Source organism: Chlorocebus sabaeus, chromosome X (genome assembly GCF_047675955.1).
Source record: "Chlorocebus sabaeus isolate Y175 chromosome X, mChlSab1.0.hap1, whole genome shotgun sequence".
Taxonomy (NCBI): Eukaryota; Metazoa; Chordata; class Mammalia; order Primates; family Cercopithecidae; genus Chlorocebus; species Chlorocebus sabaeus.
The window spans coordinates 114,184,044-114,209,643 of record NC_132933.1 but is presented as its reverse complement, the minus strand read 5'-3'; the positions used below and the strand labels follow the sequence as shown (position 1 = coordinate 114,209,643).

The 25,600-nt window shown below is 42.0% G+C and overlaps 1 protein-coding gene across 1 annotated transcript in view; it reads left to right on the top strand.

The window, feature by feature from the left end:
* The window catches only part of TSPAN7 (tetraspanin 7), a 118,228-nt gene that overhangs the window by 71,727 nt on the left and 20,901 nt on the right, over positions 1-25,600 (top strand). The window contains exon 2 of the mRNA XM_007991402.3: positions 23,592-23,780. Coding sequence (XP_007989593.1) covers positions 23,592-23,780 — 189 coding nt within the window. The remainder of the gene's footprint in view (positions 1-23,591; positions 23,781-25,600) is intronic.

Sequence of the window (25,600 nt, the reverse complement as noted above, 5' to 3'; positions counted from 1 at the left end):
GTGTGTAGTTGAAGAACAAAGAAAACTGTATGATACCAGTAATGCAAGTTCCCTTGGGAAGGCATGTATGTTGTTCTTAACTTGCTGAACCTATTATTGCTTATCTTGACCTTCAGGGTGGAGTTGACAGAGCTAACTATGACGAAAGGAGTCCAAACCCTTCTCTGAAGGAAGTAGCTGTCCTCTGACATCTCTACCCAATAGCGGGGTTCTCTCTGTGATGCCTTTCTCTGGTGTACCCTGAAACTGAAATCTATTGAAAAGAACTATGTGCCTCTTTCCTCCTCCTTCCTTTCACTCTCCCCTCTTAATTCACCTTCTGATCCTTTCTTTAAATTTTGTTCATGTACTCCTTCAAACTCTCACAGACTATAAGGTCTGAATTTTGTCTGATGGTGTGCAATTTTCACGGTGCTTTCCCATTTTGTCCCCATGGTGCAGACATTATCTTCATTTTGCAGATTGGAGGTTGAGGCTCACAGACCTTAGCCAAGATCACAGCAAAGGTAGGATGAAAGAGAGAGTAAATAGGTACCAGGAAAGGAAAGAAGAAATGCTTTTCTCCTGGAATCTCCTCCTTCCAGTCTTTTGGAAAGTCCTCTTACCATTTTTTCTCAGGCCTTATGAAGCCTTTCTCCACTAGCTGATGCCTCATGCTGCTACTGCCTCTTCATTTTCATTACAAAGTATAAAATCATTATTTCACGTAGGTACAAAGAACTCTCCTCCTTTTACAGTAGATACTTGTCATGTTTCTCCTGAAAGCCATTAACAATTTCTGTTTTTCTGTTTCCAGCATGCTCTGGGGTGTGCATTTGTGTTGCCGGAGTGAATTTGCAGCTTCTCTTTGACCCTGTCTGCAGTGGTTCCCAGAGATTAAAGGGAGCACACCTCGAGGTTATCTGTATGATTAAATTGAGCAGCTGTGGCTAGGACATTTCAAGATTGAACTTAGGATTCGGGGTGACTGTGACAAATTGAAAAACTCAACAAAATAATGTTGAATAAGGACAAGTGGACAATACCATCACGAGAGGAAAACAGCCACCCAATCTCCCAGTGGGTATTTATAGGACAATTATGCTTTGCTCATTACTGTGCTGAGTACCGAGGTTGACTCAGAAAAAGCTGAGGGGTTGTCTCTACTCGTCGAGAGTTTAAAATCTAGTTGGAGAGAAAAGACCTAAACACACGAAACAAATAAGGAAGGAATAAATGACTATAAACAGTGGCCTTTGCAATCTTTGGTGCTCAGAGAAATGGACTTAAATGCAGCAAAATTCAGAGGATGAAAGATTCAATAAGAAACAACCTCCGACCTAACCAAGGCTCTTGCTGCTGAGAAGATGCACATGTAAATGATTAAGATAGAGTGTAATCACATAATACAAACAGCTACAAGAGTAAGCAGCTGCAGGACAGTGGTTAAAAGCATAGACTGCAGTGATGCTGCTTGGGTTCAAATCCTGACCCTGGCATTTCCTGATCATGTAATCTTGGGCAGTTTATTTAACCACTCCTTACCTCCATTTCCTCATCTGTAAAATGGGGAATAATAATCCTACCTCCTATGAGGTAGGATTATTACAAGGATTGAATAAGTTGGTACATGCTTGTGTACCATAAGCATGTAGTTCCTAGCCCATGGCAGTGCTTTGTATGGTGTGGTGATAGTGATGATGATGGTGTCAGTGACCAGGAGCCCGGAAAGGGGAGAGAACCTCTGCTGGGGAAGAATGGGATGGAGAGTGGGGCAACTTGCACAATGGGTCCTTAGCAAAGTTTCTTAAATATCCGGGCAGATGATGACGAGGAAAGACACAAAATTACATGATAGGTTGGGAAGGGGGCTGCAGCTTATTGGGTATTGTCGCAGCATCAGATTTGAGTATAAGGGATTTCAATCCTGGGAGAAGATATAACCCCGCATCGAGCTATAAAAGATGGGTAGAACATTAGTAGTTGAGGAGGAGGGCTTTTCAGTATGAACGAAGGTATACAGTTGGGCTGTTTGTTCAAATAAATATAAAAGAGGATGTGTAAATAAAGCAAAAAAAGCCACAAGGTGGGGCATGTGTCTGCAATGTGGTTGGTAGCTAAGACTCGGCAGAAAGTACTTATTACTAAAACATCAAATTGAGATTTAGCCTATATTAAACTAAAATCTCCCCAATTTTACTAAGAAAAGCAAAATTGTTAGAATGGAAGTTGGGTGTGACAGGAAAAAGATCAGTTCCAAGGGCACTAAGTATAGGTTAAGGAATGAAATTTTTAAAAATTTAAGTCAGGGCCGGGCGTGGTGGCTCACGCCTGTAATCCCAGCACTTTGGGAGGCCAAGGCAGGCGGATCATGAGGTCAGGAGATCGAGACCATCCTGGCTAACACGGTGAAACCCCATCTCTACTTAAAAAAAAAAAAAAAAAAAACATAGCTGGGCATGGTGGCGGGTGCCTGTAGTCCCAGCTACTCATGGCTTGAACCTGGGAGGCAGAGCTTGTAGTGAGCCGAGATCGTGCGACTGCACTCCAGCCTGAGCAACAGAGTGAGACTCCGTCTCAAAAAAAATTAAAAAAATTAAATAAAACAAACTAGTTTTTGCTTTGGTGGTAATGAATGAGAGATAATGGAAAGGAAGGCCAGAAAGGGTGGTATCTTGCCTGTAAAAGACCAACAAAGTAAATCTCTGGGGTTTATGGAATCCTGACAATGCCCTGTGCTTCTCTCACTCTGACACTATGAATGTTGCTTTCAGTGCAGGATAGATGGCTTCAGTGGGTATAATAAAATTAACGGGGCCCAAACTCCCCCTTCTTCCCAAACTGCGCTGACCTCAGTAAACTATGCACAGGAGAGAGGTTTTGTTTCAGCAGGTGATGTATAGGCTAAAATTATTCTGAGTCACCTGTTAGGGGGAACATTTTGCTGAGAAGTGCTGATTCTTCTGACCTTGAGCTTAAGGAATAGCAGCACTGTTGTTTTGGTGACAATCTAGGATGTTAAATCTTTATTTCAACCTTGTGTGACCAGAGAGTTGATTGGGAATGAGGAGAAAGCACACTAGTATCAAAATAAATCTTGATGTAGTTTACCATAGCTTGTTTTTTCAGATAATGAGTGTCCCTTTTGATTTATATCTTTTGCATTTCCTTAATGAATTTTGATTTTCAGAATAAATTAAGTATTGTCACTATATACAGTCCTGATAAGGCTGACCTTGTTCCCCAGGGACTCTTTTACACTCCCCAACCCCCATCCATAATAGAAGTTGTTTAGAGGCCTTTAAAGGTGACATTTTGAAGCGATCTGTAGGGATGAATAAATGACGTGGATTCTAGTCCTGGCTCTGCCTCTCACTCACTGTGTTATCTTAGGCAAATATTTTGCTTCTCCAAGCCTCAATCTTTTCATTTGTATAATTGTGAGGGTTGGACTAGGAGATGATGTTGATGAAGATAGTAGCTAACATTGATTGAATGCTTCTGATGTACCAGGTGTTATTCCAAGTACTTTATATATATATATCAATTTGTTTAATCCTCCCATCAGCCTTGTCAGGTAGGTACTTGATCATCACTGACTCCCCGTTACAGATGAGGGATTGCACACAGGTCACTTGCCAAAGGTCTCCCAGCTGGTAAGTGGTATAGAACAGGATTATTCTAACCCAGGAAGACAACCCCTAAGCCTGCTCTCATAGCCACTGTGGCCTCCTGCCCCTCACTGTCTTGCTGCTGATGGTGATGTCTAATGTGGTATACAGTGAGGGTTTAGAAAATGTCATGACATCAGTATTTGCAGTGAAGTCACCCCACCCATCTGCACTCATACACCAACACCAGTTTGATCCTACTCAGGCTGCCCGTTGCTACTATGATGTGTGGCATCACTTCAGTTGGCTGGCGTGGGGATGGGGGCAGCCTTGGAGCCCTTGCTAATTTCTAATTCTGCTGCTTTGTGAGCCCATTGCTTCCTGGCTGGGTCTGTCCCCCTTGACAGGGTCCCCACAGTAATCCTATGGCAGACCTGCAAACAAAGGAGTTGACAAATTTTATGCCTCGTCCAAGAGCTCAATTTAAAACAGCTGCTCTTGCTGATTTGCAAATGAATGACAAAGCTGTGCACCAGTAGTCCCAGCTACTTGGAAGACTGAGATGGGAAGATGGCGAGTTCAAGCCCAGCCTGGGCAGAATAGCAAGACCCCCGTCTCCAAATTAATTAAATTTGTATTCAAGGGATTATTTGAAGGAAGAAAAAGAAAATGATAGCTAATGACAGCAAACTTTCTCTTGAACAGTGAGCATAGAAGGGGCTCTGCAGAAAGTAAGGAGATTAGTATTTTCTAGCTGCAAAACGACACTTACTTTTCCCCAAAGCCAGAGCAAACCTCTGCATTTATAATTGTCTAGAAGCTTAACAGAAAGAAAGACTCTTTCAGGAGGCAATTCAGAACATAAAAGGATTTTGGACAGTACAGATTCTTGGTAGCATGCATGGCTGTGGAAATACTTGGAAGCACTCAATAATAACATAAATAATAAAAATAACAATGGGAAAACCACTACTTTTGTTTGACATTTCCTGTTTACCAGGCCTGAATGCCTGGCTAGTATATTAGAGAAATTATCTATTTAAACCTTTCATCAGCACTATGAAATAATAGTCAGTTTACACATGAGGCACCTGAAAGTATAGAGTTGTTTTCTGGGTGCCTGCACAATTTGTGTTTAAGTTAAGGTACTTCTTGTCAATTACCTGGCAGTGAATTACTGACCTGGTAAATTCCAGACTTATTGGTCAGACAGACTTAAAACTCTGGTTTTTAAACTAGTAATAGTTGGTGTACTTTCTGTTTAAAAAAAAAAACTTGTAAATACATTAAAACTTTGGGAAAAGTCATCTGGCAAAAAGTATAGAACCAATACCATAGAGCTTTTCTATAATATCTTTTACACGTTCATTAAAGAAAGAAAGGCTGCAGGATTTTGTGGCAGACAGGATGTGGCTATGGCTTTGGTTACTAAATTTTGTTGCAGGGTTGGCTCCTACAAATATTAATGTGTGTAGCTGTGGGATTTTGTGAAGGTAGTGTTGGTTTTTACTCTTTCCCTGAAGTGGCAGTGGAATAGAGTAGAAATATTAGGAGCAGTGAATGCAAGTAAAACAGGGATTCTTAGCAGGGGCATGTCAGAAACCAAAGGAGGGAGGTGTACGTAGTTGGAGAAAGTGCGTTCGCAGTTACCATTGCTTGGAAGAACTTGTGAAATGCCAGATAATCTTAAAGGAGGGCATCAGCTATTCTATGCTTACCAAAAGTTGAGAAGCTCTAATTACTTCCTTGTTCAAGTGAATGATGATGTGTAATTTACATGCTGTAATTATATGCATTCATGTGAAGTGGAATGTCCCCAAATTTCAAAAATTGCATTAAGGTGATAGAATTTAGGGATGATATTTATTTTAAAATTCTGTCTTTAAGAATGAGAATGTGCAAACACAGGTGTAATTATGTACTTCATTGCTTTTATCTGTACTTCTGGGACATTTGTGTCTTCATATTGCCAGATACTGGTGGCCACGGGAAAACAGGTTGTCTCAGTTCATGGTCCCTCACTGAGGTCAGAGCTTAAATTTCCCAGTGTTCCACTTAGGAAGAACGGTGCTAATGTGTATCTTTTTTTTTTTTTTTTTTTTTTTTGAGACGGAGTCTCGCTCTGTCGCCTAGGCTGGAGTGCAGTGGCCGGATCTCAGCTCACTGCAAGCTCCGCCTCCCGGGTTTACGCTATTCTCCTGCCTCAGCCTCCCGAGTAGCTGGGACTATAGGTGCCCATCACCTCGCCCGGCTAGTTTTTTGTATTTTTTTTTTTAGTAGAGACGGGGTTTCATCGTGTTAGCCAGGATGGTCTCGATCTCCTGACCTTGTGATCCACCCGTCTCGGCCTCCCAAAGTGCTGGCATTACAGGCTTGAGCCACTGCGCCCGGCCTAATGTGTATCTTTTAAGATAACTCAGCCTGAAAGCCATCTGACTTTCAGTAAGAATGAAGGGTACACTAGGGAAGAAAATAGGCATCAAAGTTTGGAGAGGTCTGTGCTGCCTATAGATTTTCTTCTAATTATGTTCACCCAGAAATACATACTTTAAAAAAAATTATGCTCACTATTCTTTTAACACAGAAGTTTCTACTGGTTGGTTTTGCTAGTTACAATCCTTTAGTTAAGCTGTGTAAAATTATTCCCCCACTTTGATTAAAGGGATAGAACACATGCAGTTAGTACATAAACCCTCATGGTACATTTGTCCTGAGTTTTACTGAAATATCTTTTAGTCTGTATTTTTAGTAGAGATGGGGTTTTACCATGTTGGCAAGGCTGGTCTCGAACTCCTGACCTCAGGTCATTCACCTGCCTTGGCCTCCCAATGTGCTGGGATTACAGGCGTGAGCCACCGTGCCCGGCCTTGTCTGTGATACAAAATTTTGTGTCACAGAATTCTAATTTTGACACTATTACTTTCTAGAAGGTACCAAACATACTGATAAAATAAGCATTTATTGAGTATGTACTATATTTAGGACACCATACTGGGTGCTCCTGGAAAAGTAAAACACAATGATTTGGTCCCTAACCTCAATTGTTTGCATGCTATTAAGAGGACAAGATGGACATTTGTGAAGTTTCAAGACAAATTGAAACTGTAATCTGCCAAGCAACATAATTGTGGCAGCATTAATTGAACAGGCTTTCTTTTAGCCCTGTGATGTTTAGTCCTTATTCTCATGGTTTGATTATAGAAGAGTCCAAGATGCTGGATGTTAGTCACAGATTGATCGAGTCCTGTGGTTCCGGCAGCTTGTCAACCCTGGTTCCTATACATTTGGATAATGTTAATAAATTCATTATTCAGGGGAGCTTGCAGTGTAGAGAACCAGATTAAGCACAAGTCAGATACACAAAATACAATGAACTATACCAAGTAACCAAGAAAACTAACTTATAAAAGTTCCTAGCATGGTGTAGTCAAAATGACTTGGCCTATGATTAAGAACATTGGGTTTTTGCTTTGTCTTGGTCCCTAACAGACTGTGGGACATAGGGCAATACTTAACTTTCTCTGAGCCTACATTGTCATCTTGCAATGGGTATCCTAATTATGTGAGCCTCATGGGATTATTATGAATATTAAATGCAATTTTATGAATGAATATACTTTATAAAGCAGCTTACAAATGTTAGAGGATATTTTAATTTCACTTGTTGCATAAAATCCCAGAGTCATTTTTCTTCCTCCTGCTGTCTCTAATTATTATATAATAACATTTTTTCACTTATTCTTTTTCTGCTTGTGTTTTGAGGTTCTCCCTCACAATACACTGCAATCAAAATAAAGATTATTTGCATCACCACATGTGTCCCCTCCTATCATTCCTGACCCCTTCACGGACAGTCACTGTTAGGATTTCTATCGCTGTAGCTTAGTTCAGGCATTTACATTTATTTATTATTTAGAGTGGGGTCTTGCTCTGTTGCCCAGGCTGGAGTGCCATGGCACAATCATGGCTCACTGTAGCCTCAAACTCCTGGGCTCAAGTGATTCTCCTGCCTCACCCTTGGAGTAACTAGGACTACAAGTGTGTGCCACCATGCCTGGCTAATTTTTAAAATTTTTGTCATAGTGACAGGATCTCACTGTGTTGCCCAGACTGGTCTCAAACTCCTGGCCTTAAGCAATCCTCCCGCCTCAACCTCCCAAAGTGCTGGGATTACAGGCGGGAGTAACCACACCCAGCCAGACATCTGCATTTTAACATTAGCCAGGCATGGTGGCACAAGCCTGTAATCCCAGCTACTCTGGAGGCTGAGGCAGGAGAATCGCTTGAGCCCGTGAGGCGGAGGTTGCAGTAACCTGAGATCATGCCATTGTACTCCAGCCTGGGCGGCAAGAGCAAAACTCTGTCTCAAAAAAAAAAAAAAAAAAAAAGAAGAAGAAGAAGTAACAGATGCCAATATTATGTTATTCCTGTTAGGTAAGGAGGGTCCCTGGTGTAATCTCAAATTTGCTTGCTTTTTAATTTACTATATTATTTACTTTTTAAACATTTTTATGAATATCCTCTAGCATTTTGGAAGGCACTTATTTTATATACTCTTGGTCCTTAGGCCCTTTCTTCACCCCAAATGAGTATGTTAACAGACTGTGACACAGTGTGACACCTCTTCTTATGCTGTATTGTCCACACTGACACATTTCTCGTGACTGCCAAGCCCTCATTCTTGCATGGGAGGAGTCCCTACTGCAGTAATGTTAGCCACTTGCTGAGCTCACAAGTCAGAAGGGCGGTGGTGGTTCAAGATGTGGTGAGAGGCTTGGTGATGGTGAAAGGATATCCAAAGGATCCTGCCAATGCCATTGGAACATTTAAGAGAGACTTACTTTGAATGGTCCATAGAGTACAGTGAGTTTGACAACAAGCCAATTCCTTCAAGATAGTGTCTTCATGTATTTGAAGTCACTTGGCATGTAGCCTTATGTGGTCAAGGACCTAAGCCACACTTTTGGGAGGAGCTGAGGGAAGGGTCTGGCCTCCTGGGAGTTGCCAGTATTGCACCCTCCCTCTAGGCCCCCTGGTTAGCCAACCAGAGCTTCTGTTCCCTTGCTGGTACAGGCTGCTTGTGGCTACCTGAGTTGGGTTGCCCCAGGGTCCCTTTGGGACAAAGGGTTGTGCTGTTAACAGGTCTATCACCACAGTTTTCTGATGCTGTACAGGATGCAGTGTTTAAAGTCAGGCTGAACACATAGGCTGCTTCACAGTCCCCATCCTTTATTTCAGGAGGAAAGGGATAGCCAAGTCCCACAGTGACAGGCATGTTAATCAGTGGGTTGCCCGGCTCACAGCCTTTTCTGACCATCTGTTCTCCTAGCACTTGCTGATAAGATGGGGCATTGGGACATGGCCCTGCCCTCATCACAGCTGATGGCTTCCGAGAGGTCACCTGACCTGAGACGGGCCCCTCAGATTCTGTCTTCCATGAATTTGAAATTAATGTTCAAGGCTGCTCATCAGTCTCTGTTGGATGTTTGAATTGGAAATGCTCTAGTGGGAGGCCTTTGTACAGAGAGAGCCAGTGTGCATAGATAGAGAAGAATGCAGCTGATGTGCAAGAGAGGTACATCCAGAGCCCTGGCTTATAGGAAGGGTAGCTCCTCTGGCTTCCTGTCCCAGGAAGTGCCAGTGGCTTGTGCTTCCCACAAGATGCCCGTGGCCCTCAGGAAGCCCCTTGCTCAAGGTGGCTTGTATCATCTCTTGCTAGTAGCCACATGATCTGTGGTTAAGATACTTTACGTCTGAACAATGGGAGGCAAAATGAGTTGAGAGAACGGTTTAGTAAAAATAATATCAATTGATGTAAGAGGTCAGAATATAGCCATTGTGCCTGCTGGTCCATCCTACCAGCAAGCCAGTGCAGTCCTTGGTCACAGTCACTCACAGTGTATGCCAGGGCTTCAGACAGCCCTTGGCTGTGAGTGAAGACATACGGTAAGAGCCAGTGGCTTTCCTTTGCCCAGGAAAGCATGTCCTTGGCCATAACTTGTGTGGAGCACAGGTGGGACTCAGCCATTCTGGCCCCTTCGTTGCTGCTTTAAAGAGTGGTCCCCGGGCCAGTCACTTTCAGCTGACACTATCAGAGGGGAAGGATTTCTGCTACTTGCTGAGAAGCCTTAGCTTTCTAAAATAAGTTGTTTTGGTGACTCTTGGGGAAGGAAGAGGCTTACATCACTGGACTTTGAGTTGAGGGACCTGATTACCAGGTTATACTTCTCTGGACTTCTCATTTGTCTAAGACCACAACAGTCATATTTGTTTCTAAGCACAACGTGGAAGGAATGCAACAGCCTTTGATGCTGGTTCCAAACTTGACTATTGCGTCTCTCTAGCCTTTTTTACATGTCAGGCTCCCTGCCCAACCTCTCCCATCTCATGCCCTCTTAGCAACCTCAGAAACCAAAGAAAAATGCCGTTAATGTGTCCTTGATGAGAACTATTTGCAATCAAAGCACTCTTTCTGATCATATTTCATTATCAGAAATGTGATTATATATATATATATATACACACACACACATATACACACACACACACACACAGAGTTAATAACAATCCCCATGAGGGACTCATCTCTTTTCAGGGAGCAGATGACTGGGGATGCAGATAAGGTGTTCCCAAAGTCTTAGAATACAAGGTAAAAATGTCAGTCATAAGAGGTATGTGGAAAATCTTAAGCACATTCAGAAGAGGATGAAATGATTATTGTCTTTGAGTGTCAGGAAAGTCCTCTTGGTGGAAAGGACATCTTCGTTGTGCTTTGAAAAGCAGGTAGGATCTGGTAGGGCAGCGATGGGGCAGGAGGGCTGAGCAGGTAGAGCCCCGCATGCATCCTGCAGGAGCAAGCTTGATGGTTGTGCTGCCTCAGGGTCCAAAGTGGAGTTGTATTTGCCCCCATAGCCATGTAAGGAGCTATGTAATTTTCTATAGGAATAGATCTCTGGTGCAATATGCCATTACTAATAGCACCTTATTAGACACTTCCTCTTTTTAGTTCCAATATACATCAGGTTTTTGACAGAATCCTTGTCTATATGTGAAAAGTATGAAGGTTGCACCTATAGCTTTTGTAAATTTATCTTTAACCAGCTTCACTGATTCTTAAAGTCATCCAGGATTTCTGACTCTAAGCGATGTAGAGTGTATTTGCTTATGGAAAGTAGAAGAATTAAAATAATAAGGCAAATACTCCTTCCAGTGCCATATCCTCTTTTAAAGAACACAGCTCGTTTTCATTGCAGCCCCATTACACTGAACAGGCTTTTCTCTTGCTCTTAATGTGACAAAATTATATGACCTATCGCTTCCTTTGAAGATCAAAGGAAATGAAACTCCAGATCTGGGAAAATGGTTTCCCCAATTCCTGTGCTGTTAAAGCTCCTATTCATCCGTGTATGAAAATCCAGGGAGATAATTGGCTAGCAAAGGCTAGCCAATTGGCTAGCACAAGGCTTCTGGGACAATAGTCAGAATGAGAACAGGTTTTGAAAAACAGTGCAACTTAGCCCTTCCTGCTGGATTTCCAGCCGTAGGACTTCTGTCCCATGGTTGCATCCAGAGTCTCTATGGGGCTGCCCAGAAAGCTGTTTACCTTCTGTTGTAAGGTAACCCTCCCAAGGCAACCCACTCCATTTTGGGCAGTGCCTATTATTAGAAAGTTCTTCCTTGTAATGAGCCAAAAATCTGTTTCCCTATAACTTTCCCTAATACTGGCTTAAATATAGATTTTTGAGGACTGGCCTAGAAACAAGCCACCATGTATAACACGGTTTCTCAACGAAAATACCTTTTGAGTTTCAAACAAGTAATGTATAAATAACCCGGAACACAGCCCAGTTCATAAAATGGAGCATGCCCAATAAGGGGCACGGGAGGGTCCAGCCCAGGAAAGGAGAAGGGCAAAGGCCAGCGCCCCCAGGGTCAGTTTGTAGAGTCCATTTCTTCCCACTCTGCCTTTACCCATGTTTCCTGGCTATTGACAATTAGAAACTGCCCAAGAAACCTCGCTGTGGAAATTGGTTCAGGGTACTGGTTTCCTCATAGCTCACTTGTAGGAAGCCCTTAGGCAGTATAAAGAAGACCAGGCTTCTCTTTAGCGCTCACCTACCTAGAGGAGAGGGTCAGTGACTGGGTAATATTGGACAGAGGAACTCAGCCCTTGGCCTTGACTGCTGTTACTTACACTGCCGCAAGAGGCAGAGTATCCTAATGACCAGGAAAACTGCCTTCGAGTTGGACAGAAATTGGACTCTGGGCTATACCACTTACTCGCTTTGTGACTTTGAGCAAGTTGCTGAAAGTCAACAACCGAAAGCCTCAGGTTTTCATCTGCGAAACAGAGATTAAGAATAAATGTGATGAAGCGTATAAGGAGCACGGTACTGCTCAATAAATGTCATTTATCACACACATACACGGTTAACTGTGTTTCCAGACTGTGCCCTTCGTTCATGAACAACCAATCAAATCCCCCTCCCAGGCTGTGGGGTGAGCAGATATGATGCAGCTGCCTTATCTGGTGACTCAGCCCATCGCTTTTGGTTAGAGCTACTTTGAAAGGCAATTCCCAGTTTCAGAGTGGGTTCTCCTCATGTATGTTGCACCTGTGGCCTCTTGTTTCTCTTCTCAGGGCCCAAACCAGAGTACTTAAGTTTCTTGAGCTTTCACTTTACAATGTGCTTGGTGGAAAACCAATACTCAAGACACTACAGTTTTCCATATGTTTGTCAAGCTTTATTGGTTCTTCAGATCAGTCCTCCCACAGGTTTGTTCCTGGTGCTTATGATACTGAACATTTCTGGTTCACCTTGACATATACATGAAGATCTTTATTTCCCATACTGGCTTTTAAAGTATCAAACTATAGCTTGGAGTGGAACATGCTTTCATTTCTATAGATTTACCTGCTTGAAGGAGGGAAATAATGGATAGCCTTTTAAAATAAATGAATTATTGGCCATGCCTATAGATCTTATTTATTTTTAATTATGGCAGCCAAATTCTCAGGGTTGATTCAAGGACAAATCAGTGCCAGGATGGATGACGCTGGCTTATGAACTCTTCTTGTGGAAGAGTTAGGAGTAAGGAGTTGAAGAGAAAGAACCTTCTACAGACAGGCTAAAGAGGACATTAAAAGAAAGCAGTGGTGGAGGGTCAGGGCTTTGAGTAACTGTTCTGCCATTTAGTGGCAATGACCTTGGGCATGTTTCATAGGGTTATTAAGAGGATTGAGCGAGATAAAGCATTAAAGCACTTAGCATCGTGCAGGGCACATAGATAGTAAGCACCTCAGTTGTACATTTTTTAAGAGAGAGGGAAATCTTACATAAATGCTGTTCATTATCTTGGCTGCTAACCATCAGCTACAGACCTTATAGAGTTATAGGATATTAGAGCTTCAAATTACTTTTCTATTAGTGGTGATGGATTAGAAGGAACCATTCCCATGCTTTCTCATTTAGTCCCCCTTGTGGCCAAATGCAGACATTTATGAAGCAATGTGCTGGGTTAGAAGCAATTGGCCAAAGAACAGGTTTTTATCTGAGTGCAACTGCCAGGGCCTTACAGTAAGTAGTCAGGCCCACCATTTAGCCTCCTTGATGCAGTGCTAGTGACAATAGACTTTATGCCTCCAAAGCTCATACTTACCTACCTGCCTGCGGTCTTGTATTTGGTCAGTTAGCAAATATTTACTGAGCCCCTCCTATGAGCAGGCATTCGTCTTGGCCCTAGGGATACACCCATGAATAGGACAAAAATCCTGCCCTCACAGAACTTCACATTCATTTTGGGAGACAAAGTGAGTAAGGTAAATAGTGTACAAAGGTGATAGGTGCAATGGCAAAAAATAAAGCAGGAGCCCTGTGGGGGAGTGGAATTCTGGTTTCAAATAGGGTCATCAGGGAAGGGCTCATGGAGGAGCAGAGACTTGAAGAAATGAGAGATCTTGGAATTCCAGGCAGAAGGAAGAGCAAGTATGAAATCTCTGAGGCAAGGGCATGCCAAGAGTGTTGAGGGTGAGCACAGAGGCCTGTGAGGCTGCAGCAGAGTGAACCAGTGAGGGCTGCAGGTCAAGTAGGGCCTGCAGGCCAGGATAAGAACGTTGACTTTCTCTCTGAGAGATGAAATGTTATGGGAGGATTTTGAGCAAAGTCATGATATTATTGGACTTAGGTTTCAGCAGGATCACCTCAACTGCTGTGTTGAATAGAGAATGAGGACAAGGGTGGATGCAAGGGGAGATGGAGGCTTGGCCTAGTGGTAGAAGTGGTGAAGTGTCCTCTTTGTGTTTTTCTGAAATGTCCGATTTTTGGGGGGCCAAAAACATATTACTATTACCTTAAAGTTATGTTTTTCATAGTGCTCTGTCAACATTAGACATCTGAATTTTCCCTGTACATTGCATTTAGTAGCAGTACCACATATATATGCAGTATGGACATATGAGTGCTGAAAGGAAAGCGAATTAAGTCACTAATACAAGTTTTTAATTTTTTTTTTTCCCTAAATCACCCCAGGAGAAAGTTAGGATCATTGAAAGGAGAATCCTACCTTACTATTTATATGAGAATCTTGCTCTTGAACACTGCATACATGCTTTCTTTTCCAGGCTTTTCCACATCTAATAGTAGATCCTCTTCTTACATTATGTTTTATTGGCTCCAGTTTCACCTGAAAGGAGGCATGAATTCTTCAAACCACCTCACCCCATCACAGCCCATCGATGCATAGCCACGTAAAGCGTGGGAATTCAGTGACTTTTTTGCCATCTGAGTTCTAGCTTCTTCCTGTGTATAAAGTATTTATTAGGACTATGGTTTTGGTTTCAGTATTTTGAAGATGATAATCCTATGCGTAAATTATGCAAAGAAAATTCTCCCTTTCGAAAATAATGGAACTCCAGGAAAGCCAAATATGTTCAACATAATTATGAGAAAGGAGTGTGCCACCGTCAGATTGGCATTTATGGAAGAATTGTTACCATTCGTTTTTCCAGATTCATTCCCGTCCAAAATTCATGAGGACACAGTCACTAAAAGGGAGCTGAATTTGAAGAAGAGCTCGTCACTAAGATTCATTCTGTATTTATTGAGCTCCTACTATATGCTCCAGAGGTACATTGTACTATAGGCACAGTGACTGGCTTTCAAATTGAAAGCTGAGAATCACTGTCAGACAAGCAGTGATTCTGTTTAGATGGATATTAAGACAGAATGTTTGAACAGCATGTTGTCTTAGAAAATCAGGTACGAGGTATGGCTGAGGCTTTGGTGGATATAAAGAAGGAAAGGATTTATGCCTTCCCCACATGACTCTTAAAATCCTGATGTATTAATACAATTAATACAGGGCAGAAAAATGTGTAGTCAGTAGAAACATTCTGTCAACACACATTAATATGTTGCTCCTGTTTGTAAGCTTATTCTGACATGCTCTTTTTTAAAACTATCTTATTAGTGTGGAATTCGATCCATCTTTTCACAGCGCTGGTTATCTGAGGAATGGAAGCAAGGGAAGGGGTTTCTTGCCATAACTCTTACTTCAGTGGTGGTCGGCTATCTGCTAATGGCGCTAAGACTGTTAGTGCTCCTGGCACTCCCATGGCCTCATTGTATATTCAACTGTGCCAAAAGATAAAGGAGGTGGGGCATAGAGGGAATCCCCCAAACATTAAGCTTCTGTCACTTTAGCCACTACAGCTGGTGCTGATTTCTAAGTACATAAATCTCCTGGTAAGTGGCTTTGCTGGCCCCAATTCCTAATAGGCATTTACCTATATGATGTCTATTTATATATCTGGGCCATCATGAAACCAGAAGTATGAGCTACATTCATATAGTCTTAACCTCTGGTTTGCTTGCTTCTTCCTTTCATATGTTCTTGAACTCTCAAAGTTGAAATAAGACCTTCACTATTAGTATAGATCAAAAACCTAAGTCCTGTTTTAAACATTTGATAGGAGAACTCAACAATGCTTATAAAGAAAAAGTAACGCCAAGGGGCTCAGAATAAGCTACCCTTAACATTCTTCTCTGATGTAATAGAATGTTTCTCAACGTACAGATATGTGTGCAGTCAAATTCTTTCTTTTCTTTTTGCTTCTGGGCCTTTTTTGGGGAATTTAGTTTTTAAGGGAGAAGAAACCTAAAGTCCATAACCTTTTAGGGTAATATAAAAGAAATGAGAAACCAATTCAATAGAGGTGCCCATTCTTTCTCTTTTCACAGTGTGATATACAGAGTACCTAATAACGTGTTCAGGAATTTTCTGTGATTGTATTTGTTGAATAATGGAATTAAGTATAAGGTAGAGCTGTGTGGGCCTCATTTGAAGGAGTTTAGTTATTCAAGTAGTAAAAGGCTCTCTTAACAAGGTGACATTTATTATTATTTTAGCAGCTGTATGGCCCTGATTTTCTGTGACAGGCGAATTTCAAAGATCTCTACTGTGTTCAGATTCTGTTTTTAATTCTGAAAATACTGTCACTATATGGGTCAATTTTTACCACTTCATGGGCCTATAGGACGTTAGAGAATATACAGTCTCTAGCCAGCCGCCTCCTTGAGCCACCCTCTAGCTAAACTCCCCAGGCTGAATACAGAGCCCAGCAGGTGCAGCACCTTGGTGAATGCTGTTGACCAGTCTTTGGCATCCAAGCTAACAGTTGAATTTGATATTTGCCCCTCTGAGGACCACTGGTAATTCAAAGAAACAAAGAACTCTAGCACTGGAAGGGCCCTGGGGCTAGTCCTGCCACTTTGTAGATGATGAACGAAGACACAGAAATGCGACATGACTGGTGTAAGCTGGTGGTTGCAACTTAGAGAAGGAAGTATTGTTTGCTGGACTTACAGCATGCCTGGAGCCATTTCCTATGAAATGATTAGTTGTTTCACTACACATATGAAGAGACTGTAATAGACCCACAGCCAAAGCTAGAATTTCTGACTTTTCATAGTGCTGTTCAAAGCCTTTTTCATATTTTCAAAAGCATCTGTGATTTGTTAGACCTTGTTAGACAATCTGCATTTTAGACTCTGGCTATCTGATCCCTGATAAAATCCAAATAGAAGCTAGAGTTTGTGACAAATCACTCTGGCTTCATGACCTAGCTCCTGAAACTTGAAGTCTATGAATTGAGTCTAGGATGTAATAATATTAAAATACAAAATGTGATCTCAGTGGGCTGTACTGGTGCATAAATAAAAAGAGTGCCCTGTCTGGTCATTAGTATACACGGGGTCAATGAATTGTGCTGGTGTTTTGTTTCCCATAAGTCTTTTTTTTTTTTTTTTTTTTTTTAAAATAAGGTCTTGCTCTGTCACCCAGGCTGGAGTGTGGTGGTACAATCTTAGCGCACTGCAGCCTCGACCTACTGGGCTGAGGTGATCCTCCCACCTCAGCCTCCCAAGTAGCTGGGACTACAGGCATGTGCTGCCACACCTGGCTAATTTTTGTTTTTTTTTTTTTTTTTTTTGTAGAGATGGGGGTCTCACTATGTTGCCCAGGCTGGTCTTGAACTCCTGGCCTCAAACAATCCTCCCACCTTGGCCTCCCCAAGTGCGGGGATTATAGGCACAAGCCACTGTGCCTGGCCTTGTTTCCAATAAACCTTTAAAGGAGAAAAAGTTTCTTTCTTCCATGTCCTACTTCTCGTATTGGCAACCACCTTCATAGACTTGTCCACTCTGTTTTGTGTCTCCTTGCTGTCCCCTGTCTTCCAGCATTGTCCTCTCATGTTCTAGTGGCAGTCTTCCTCAAGCCTTAGTCCTTGACCTTCCCACCATCTTTTGCTTCTGTTTCCTAAGATTCATTGTTCTCTCTTAGCTGTCACTTCTGGCCTCAGCCCTCACCTGCAGCTCTGACTTACTCATGAATTCAAGCCCCACATTCACAACTGCCTTCTGAACATGTTGCCTATGTGACTTTTGGTCACCCTAAACCCAATAGAAAACAGAGCCTGGACCAGATGGTCTCTGGATTTCCTATTGGTTCTCAGATTCCATTTTAACAAGTCAGCACTTAAGATTATCTCACTCCTCTCCCCCTTCTTTACTTCCCTGTCTCTTTTTAATGATACCACCAACCTCTCAGCTATGTAACATGTATGATCTTCCACATACACACACATCCACAGATGTACACATGTATACATGTACACAAGAGACAAAAATGATGGAGTAAAAAGGTTGAATTGGCCAAAATACTTGCCTAGAGAGAGTTCAAAACACATGTCTTGATAACAGTGGGATCTTCTTATAAAAAGTAAAGCTTTTGTTATGCTAGTGAGCTTATAAATTTTTGAGTTGTCCATGTAAAACTACAGACGCGTGTCCTGCTGGGCATTCTTCCAACCCTTTCTTATCCAGGAGCCTCTCGCCACCTTGGAAAGCTGACAGAACAGTGGGCTTCAGGTCCAGAAATGAGCTAACTTTCCTACCCCTGCTGCTGGTGGTTTATCAGGTACAGGGAGAATCTTAGAAACTCTCTTTTGTTTGCCTAAAGGCACAGCTATAAATATATTTCAGTGTGACTGAGTGTGTCAAGTTTGAGGTTCTGATTTGTTATATAAGAATGTTAGAGCTGGGATGGAAGCACTGGCAATCAGGTTTCTCCACCTCCTGATTTTACTGAAGAGTGAACTGAGGCCCAGAAACATCAGGTGATCTGCCCAAAGTCACACAGCTTATTAATGACAAAACTACAACATTTTTAATTCTAATTTTTTTTTTGAGATGGGGGTATTTCTATGTTGCCCAGGCTGGCCTCAAACTTCTGGGCTCAAGTGATCCTCCTGTCTCAGTCTCCTGAGCTGCTGGGATTACAGGTGTGAGCCACCACACTCAGCTAACATTCTTTTTTTTCTCTCTTCTCTCTTTTCTCTTTTCTTTTCTTTTCTTTCTTGACACAGTAAAGCTCTGTCACCCAGGCTGGAGTACAGTGGCGTGATCTTGGCTCACTGCAACCTCTGCCCTGCGGGTTCAAGCGATTCTCCCACCTCAGCCTCCCAAGTAGCTGGGATTACAGGCGCACACCACCACACCTGGCTAATTTTTGTATTTTTAGTAGAGGTGGGGTTTCACCATGTTGGCCAGGCTGGTCTCGAACTTCTGGCCTCAAGTGATCCGCCCAACTCCGCCTCTGCTCCAAAGTGCTAGGATTATAGGCATGAGCCACCACACCTGGCTCCAGCCCAGCTAACATCCTTTTAAATTTATTGAGTCCCTTTCTGCCACTCATCTGGAATGGGTTCTCAAGCCCAGTGAAGAATCCCGATAAATTATGGTTCTTAGTCTATTTTAAAAACACTAAGTATACATACAATTTGTAATAAAATTTTAAGTTGTAAATATAATGGATGCATACTGTTACTTCTTAAAATAAGACGATAACATTATAGAAGCTGCTGGTTGGTTTCTTTGCTTTTCTGGTTACTTTCTCCACCTCTACCTAATCAGGTCCCAACATTGTGCAAAGACTTCTCCTCCTCTTTGTCCCCTTGGCACACACACTCACATAAGAATCAGCTAAAAGAATAGTTTGTCAGGTACTTCTCCTCTTAAAACCTAACATCTGAGGACTGTGGATTTTAATTATTGATGATGTGTATGGAATTTCAGTGTCATGCATTTTCTTCTGAGTTACAGAATTCTCTGGAGGATATTTCACAATACCTCTGTGTGTAGTTGCTATGAAGGAATTAACCTGTAAACCTCTGGGATGATTGAATTGTGGGCCAACTAAAATGCAATCCAGCTAAGACTGCTGCCTATACTCTCACCTGTGTGTTTCTTTTTGTTGGTTTTTAGATGCAGTGCTTTCTATTCCATATGGCTCCTTAGTAGGCAGTCTCTTTTTGATAGCTTGTACCTCTGTGATTCAATTTTTGTTGTTTTGTTTTCTTTAATTGAATGATATAGTAAATATGAACTTGTGTCATCATTAGAATAATGTGCATATATTCACATAGAAGGTGGGGCTTATGAACCTTGTATTAAGGATTTAGTGAGAGGAAATAAGGACTTTGCCCACTCAGACTTGGCACAGCAGCTGCACCAGTTTCATCGTAAGGTCTGTGGTCTGCATGCACAAAACAGAGTGGGCTCAAGTAAAATGCCTCTGGACAGGTGAGCAAGATGGAAGTCCTCTATTTCTGGCACTTCTCTGAAGATCAGGATGCTACAAGATCCACAGAGAGACTTATCAGCATTAGCCAGGATGACCTGAGCAAGGGGAATTGTTTATGTTGGCTACTTGCTCCCCTAATAGCCATTTTAGGATGAAAATAAACCGTAGTAAGTCTGTTTCAGAGCATTTTGGATACCCCTTGGCATATTGCCAAACCTATCTGTAAGTTTTCTTTGAGTATAATTTTAAAGTAATCATCACACAGAAGCCTTTTCAGTTCTGATCTAACTTTTCTGATGCCATGATTATAGCTTTATTCTGTCTCGTCACCAAGCCTAAATTAATAGTAGCTAGTGGTACTTTGCTACCCATACATTTTGAGCTGTGTTGTAAGCACACAGAAAATGAGATGCTGGGAATAAGCAAGAAAGGGAGAGCCTCAGCCTGGTTACTGCTGATGGATTGCTGGGCCTACCGTCCTGGCTTGTGGTTGATTTGGGAGCATATAAGGTGGTGCTGGTCCTTCACCAGGCCAGTCGTGTAGTTTATCTATGGTCTCCTATCTCTTTCCTCACTGAACCACAGCATTGGCTGCTTGCTGATCAATTCTTCTGAGAAAGAAGTAAAACCTCCATGAGAAAGGTAATATATGCTGATGATTGATTTAGGGATTTGAGGTCTCTGAGGAGCTCAGACACACAATTGCTTTGGTGAACTCTGAACTTACTCATTGCACCTCACAGCAGGAGAGAGATGTTTTTAAAAAAAAAAAAGTCCCTTGCTTTTCAGTTCAAAAGTCATGTTTGAGACATGACTTTCCTGTGGGTGCTTGCAAAAGCACATGTGTGGAGTGAATGTGTGTTGACAGGAGCCAAGAAAAAATGTATACATATGATAGTGGCCTTTGTCCACACACACACACACACACACACCCACCCCATGGAATACTAGTAAGCCATAAAAAGGAATGAAGTAATGGCATTTGCAGCAACCTGAATGGAATTGGAGACCATTATTCTAAGTGAAGTAACTCAGAAATGGAAAACCAAACATCGTATGTTCTCACTCATAAGTGGGAGCTAATCTGTGAGAATGCAAAAAGCATAGGAATGATACAATGCACTTTGGGGACTGGGGAGAAAGGGTGGGAGCAGGATGAGTGATAAAAGACTGCACATTGGGTACAGTGTACACTGCTCAGGTGATGGGTGCACCAAAATCTCAGAAATCACCACTAAAGAATTTATTCATGTAACCAAACACCACTTGTTCACCAAAAACCTATTGAAATTAAAAAGTCTTTTTCTGAAAATGAAATATTTGTGTAATTTACATTTTATGACCATTTTAACAAACTGGTGTCGGTTTTGCACTTACGTGAGGAGAGGCTTCATATACAAAGCAATGATTGCATTAGGATACATTATGAAAGGAGAAAAGGCATTTAAATGATCTTGGTACTGTTTGCCTTAAAATCAGGATTTGTGTTAACTTTGACATACTGCATATAAGATTTGTTCTGGTAGTAACTGAACTTCATGAAATCACTGGTCACGGAAATATAAGTTATCAGACTGTCATACTTGATTAGCAGTATACATTTTCATTAAAGCAATCACATTCCAATAAGGACCAGCAATAGCAGTTCACAGAATGAAGCAGCTCAGTTTGTATTTGAGGTGTTACTGTATCTTTGGGAGCAATACCATGAAGTCGCAAGTTTCTGAATGAGGCATATATTCAGCCTAAACAACAACTAGCTTAACTGAATTTTTGCTTTTGTTCAATACATTTACATTGTGATGTTTAAAGCTTAGGCTGATAATGCTACAGTAGAAAGTATGGGGGAAATTTCTCTTTGGTCCCATTTTAAATCACCTCGCAGTATTTACTAAATGTAGAAGTTGTGTAAGTATTTGGTATCTGATAAGCTCTGTTTTATAATATACAGATTCTAAGACCCAGAGAAATGAAAAATGTATATATTTTTTTCGCAATGGAATAGTAAGCATCTACTCTGTGCCAGGCACTGTGCTAGGCATTAGTAAAAGATGGCACAGGCACTGTCCTTCTCTACATAGTGTCCATTGCATTTTTACCCCTAATGACTTGACAGTTGATTCTTAAAATTTGATTTTAGCAGGTAAAAAGGATTTTATGTTTCCGTGTGGGGGAGTATGGCAGAAGAGGCTGCTCAAGGAAAGTACTTTTTTAAACAACCACCGGGTGTCAGCAGAGGACTTAGAACTCTTGGCAACATCTGTGTTCTTGGTTTTCTTGGATTTCTTAATTCGCTAGGCCATCTCCATTGGAATTTTTCAAAGGCAGTCAACCTCCACGGGGCCACTTTCTCCCAAATATTAGTGTCAAACACTTTCACCGCAACACTGCATCATGACTGTTTATCTTTGCCTAATAAAAGTAGCATTAGTTCCTCAGTCTTTTTCTGATTTAAAACCTTTAATTCTGTCTTCATGGTGAGGGTTCTACAAAGTAGACAGGCCTCCCGGGCGGAGAATTGTCACCAAACTCTAGTTGTTTTTACTGACCTCTCCCCCTATACAGGTAGAGCTCACCCTTACCTTATGCAGTGAAAGGTACATGGACTGTTCTTGGTCCTGCCCCCAAAAAATAATCTGATAATGGAGCTGGATAGTTCCAAATTACAGAAAGTGTTTTCAGAGTATAAAGGAGAGAGGTCTAAGCATCTTTGCTGGCCCAGACATTTGGTTCATGGTATAGCATATATTTGATGGTGGTCACAGACATTAGGAGCCATGTATTGATTGACAAGGGAAACCTTGGCAAGGTGGGTATTGATTTGTATCATGCCGATTCTCTCCAGTTTTCTCACCTTGACTCCTCACTTGAGTGAGCAGAGTAGACAGGGATCCAAGGCATTTGGTATGAGACATCAGGCTCTAGGGTGGGGTCAAACTGGAGATAGTCTTTCTTTGACACCCAAGTTTCTTTTAAGCTTCATGCGGTATCAGAAGTGGTAGCAGTTACAAGGCTGTCAGTTTGAGTTGCTAAGCTATTGGTGACCTGAAAGACCAGCTTGGGAGATGGTTAGAGACATAAAGCAACCCCAGTGGCTTTAGCAGCTAAAGCTGCCAGGGCGTGTGGCCTGCAGGGGGTGGAGATTTAGGCATAGCATGCAGCCTGGAATCTATCCCATAAAGTAAAGGCCTGATTGATGCAGGGTTCTAGTTTAGACATGCTATAGGGATTTCCTTTGGACTGATCAGTGGGATTTGGCAAATCGCATTACAGCTAATTCCAGGAACTATGCAGATTCTTCTGTTGTTTTATATTGAATAAAATACTAAGACAGCACGTCAATAGGGATTCAAAAATATTTAGAATATTTTGTTTTTGTGGAAATTTCTGCAATAATAGTCAAAGGGAATCACTGTGTTTCTGAAAACATTGCACAGAATGTCCATAAAATATACTGTGTACACACATGCCATCAAAGAGGACAGCTGTCATTCTTCCTGGGGTTATACCCAGCTTGGTGTCAGGCAGCAGCTGGGGGAAGGCTCTCAGACCTGTTGTATGATGTGCTTTGTAAACTACTTTTTAAAAAAGAAGTTTTTTATTGTTGGTTGACTTCTAATTAACACAATAATTGCATATGGGATTATGTAAGGGGCACGTTTATTGGGGGAAAAAAAAAAACCAAAGTGTCTTTATGATGATTTTAGTTAACACTCTCTGACATTTCTCGTTGCTCAGGAAATCCTACAGCAAGTACCATCTTATTCATGGAAACTTGAGTCTTCAGATTGGGCCACATTGCTCTGTGCTGATTGTCACTTCTCTGGGCAATAGCTTCACACTCTCCTATCCCTCTTTCAGATCACTGGGGTGATCCTGCTGGCTGTTGGAGTCTGGGGCAAACTTACTCTGGGCACCTATATCTCCCTTATTGCCGAGAACTCCACAAATGCTCCCTATGTACTCATCGGAACTGGCACCACTATTGTTGTCTTTGGCCTGTTTGGATGCTTTGCTACATGTCGTGGTAGCCCATGGATGCTGAAACTGGTGAGTATGTCACAACATAATACTGCTTTCTCAACTGTATTTTTGTAAAAATGTAAATTACATGGAGGTGAAATGGTTCGTCTTGAGGTCACAGACAAGACCTTAACAATTTCAGTCCAGACTCTTTCCTAACCCAGCCTTTAATCCCCTAGAGGTAAAAACAGCCCCAAACACAGCCTGGCATGCTAAATCTAGTCCCAGTCCCTCCAGGTAGATGATGACAAAGCAGTGGCCAGTGATTGCAGTAGTCCATTTGTATCCTCATGACAAGATGCCCTGTTTCAGTCTTTTTTTTTTTTTTTTTTTCTGAGATGGAGTCTCTCTCTGTTGCTCAGTCTGGAGTGTAGAGGTGCAATCTCCGCTCACTGCAAGCTCCGCCCCCTGGGTTCATGCCATTCTCCTGTCTCAGCATCCCGAGTAGCTGGGACTACAGGCACCCACCACCATGCCAGGCTAATTTTTTTGTATTTTTAGTAGAGACGGGGTTTCACCACGTTAGCCAGGATGGTCTCGATCTCCTGACCTCAAAATCCACCCGCCTCAGCCTCCCAAAGTGCTGGGATTACAGGCGTGAACCACCACACCCGGCCTCGCCCTGTTTCAGTTTTGGACTATGTCTTAGAAGTCTCCTTAAGCATGTGATATGTAGCTTTGGTGGGCAAGGTAGCATCCTGAACATAAGCAGACTTTTACTTCCAAGTTCCTATTGGAGAAATACTTTCTACCTCCTTGAGCCTGGCCGTGCATGGATGCATGTGTGTGGTCTTCTCTGAACCTGAACTCCCTATGTCAGTGCTATGAGAGTTGACCTAAGTCAGAGCCTACCACCCAGAGGACTTATGCAGTGTCAAGTGTTGGCTACCAGGACCAGTGTAGGGTGCATACTCTTATGGGACAGATAAAGCAGTGATGCTTCCCAGATGATAAAGGCAGACTATTGAAAGGCTATTACTGTGATTTTTAACTTTTAGGTATACCAGTTGCCTAATTCTCTACTCACTGTTCATGTTCTTTATTGACGGGGATTAATGGTAAAGGATTTTATGGATAAAAATTAGCAAAGACGTCTCCTCAAAATAAAATTTTGTTTAAAATTATTTCAGGCATCTTACTCCATGAAGTGAGAAGCAAAGATTCCATCAGGGCCATGTTGCCTGTCCCTGTGTAGCCCTAGGTTGTAGTAACATTTAATACCATCTAGTGATACATGTGGATGTGAGAGTGTTTCATTCCAAAGGAACCATCTTCCCAACTGGCACCGGGCAGTCGGTGTTGTGTTGTCAACTTCGTAGAAGTGGTGCTTGACTTTGCCACTTTCTATCCTGCAGACCATACAGGAGGCTGATGCCTCAGCCACCATTGATTCTTCAGGTTGGTGGGCAAGCCATAATGAGACCTATCCTGAGGCACTTTTGCTGCTGTCACCTGGCACTCTATTCTAACACCCTGAGTCTACCTTCTAGTACTTCTCATAAACACTAGGGTTTCTTTTGGTCTAGTGCTGTGGTCTTCAACTCCAGACATGTGATTAAATCACCTCGGAAGCCATTTGCAAAAACCTTTGCTGGCATCCCACCGCTAGCTGGTTGAAGTAGACTCCTCAGTGGTGGTGAGGCCCTGGCATCTTATTTTCTAAAAAGCTCTCCAGAGGATTCTATTGTGTAACCAGTATCGAGAACCTTTTGTTTAGCACAATGAGTAGCAAGGGGAGAATTAACTTCAAAAGCATAGAAAAGAAAAAATTCTAAAAAACCATCCATTCAAACAAGAAGGGAAGTGATGTGGTGTTGAGACCTGACTGATTCCAACTAACTGGTTTA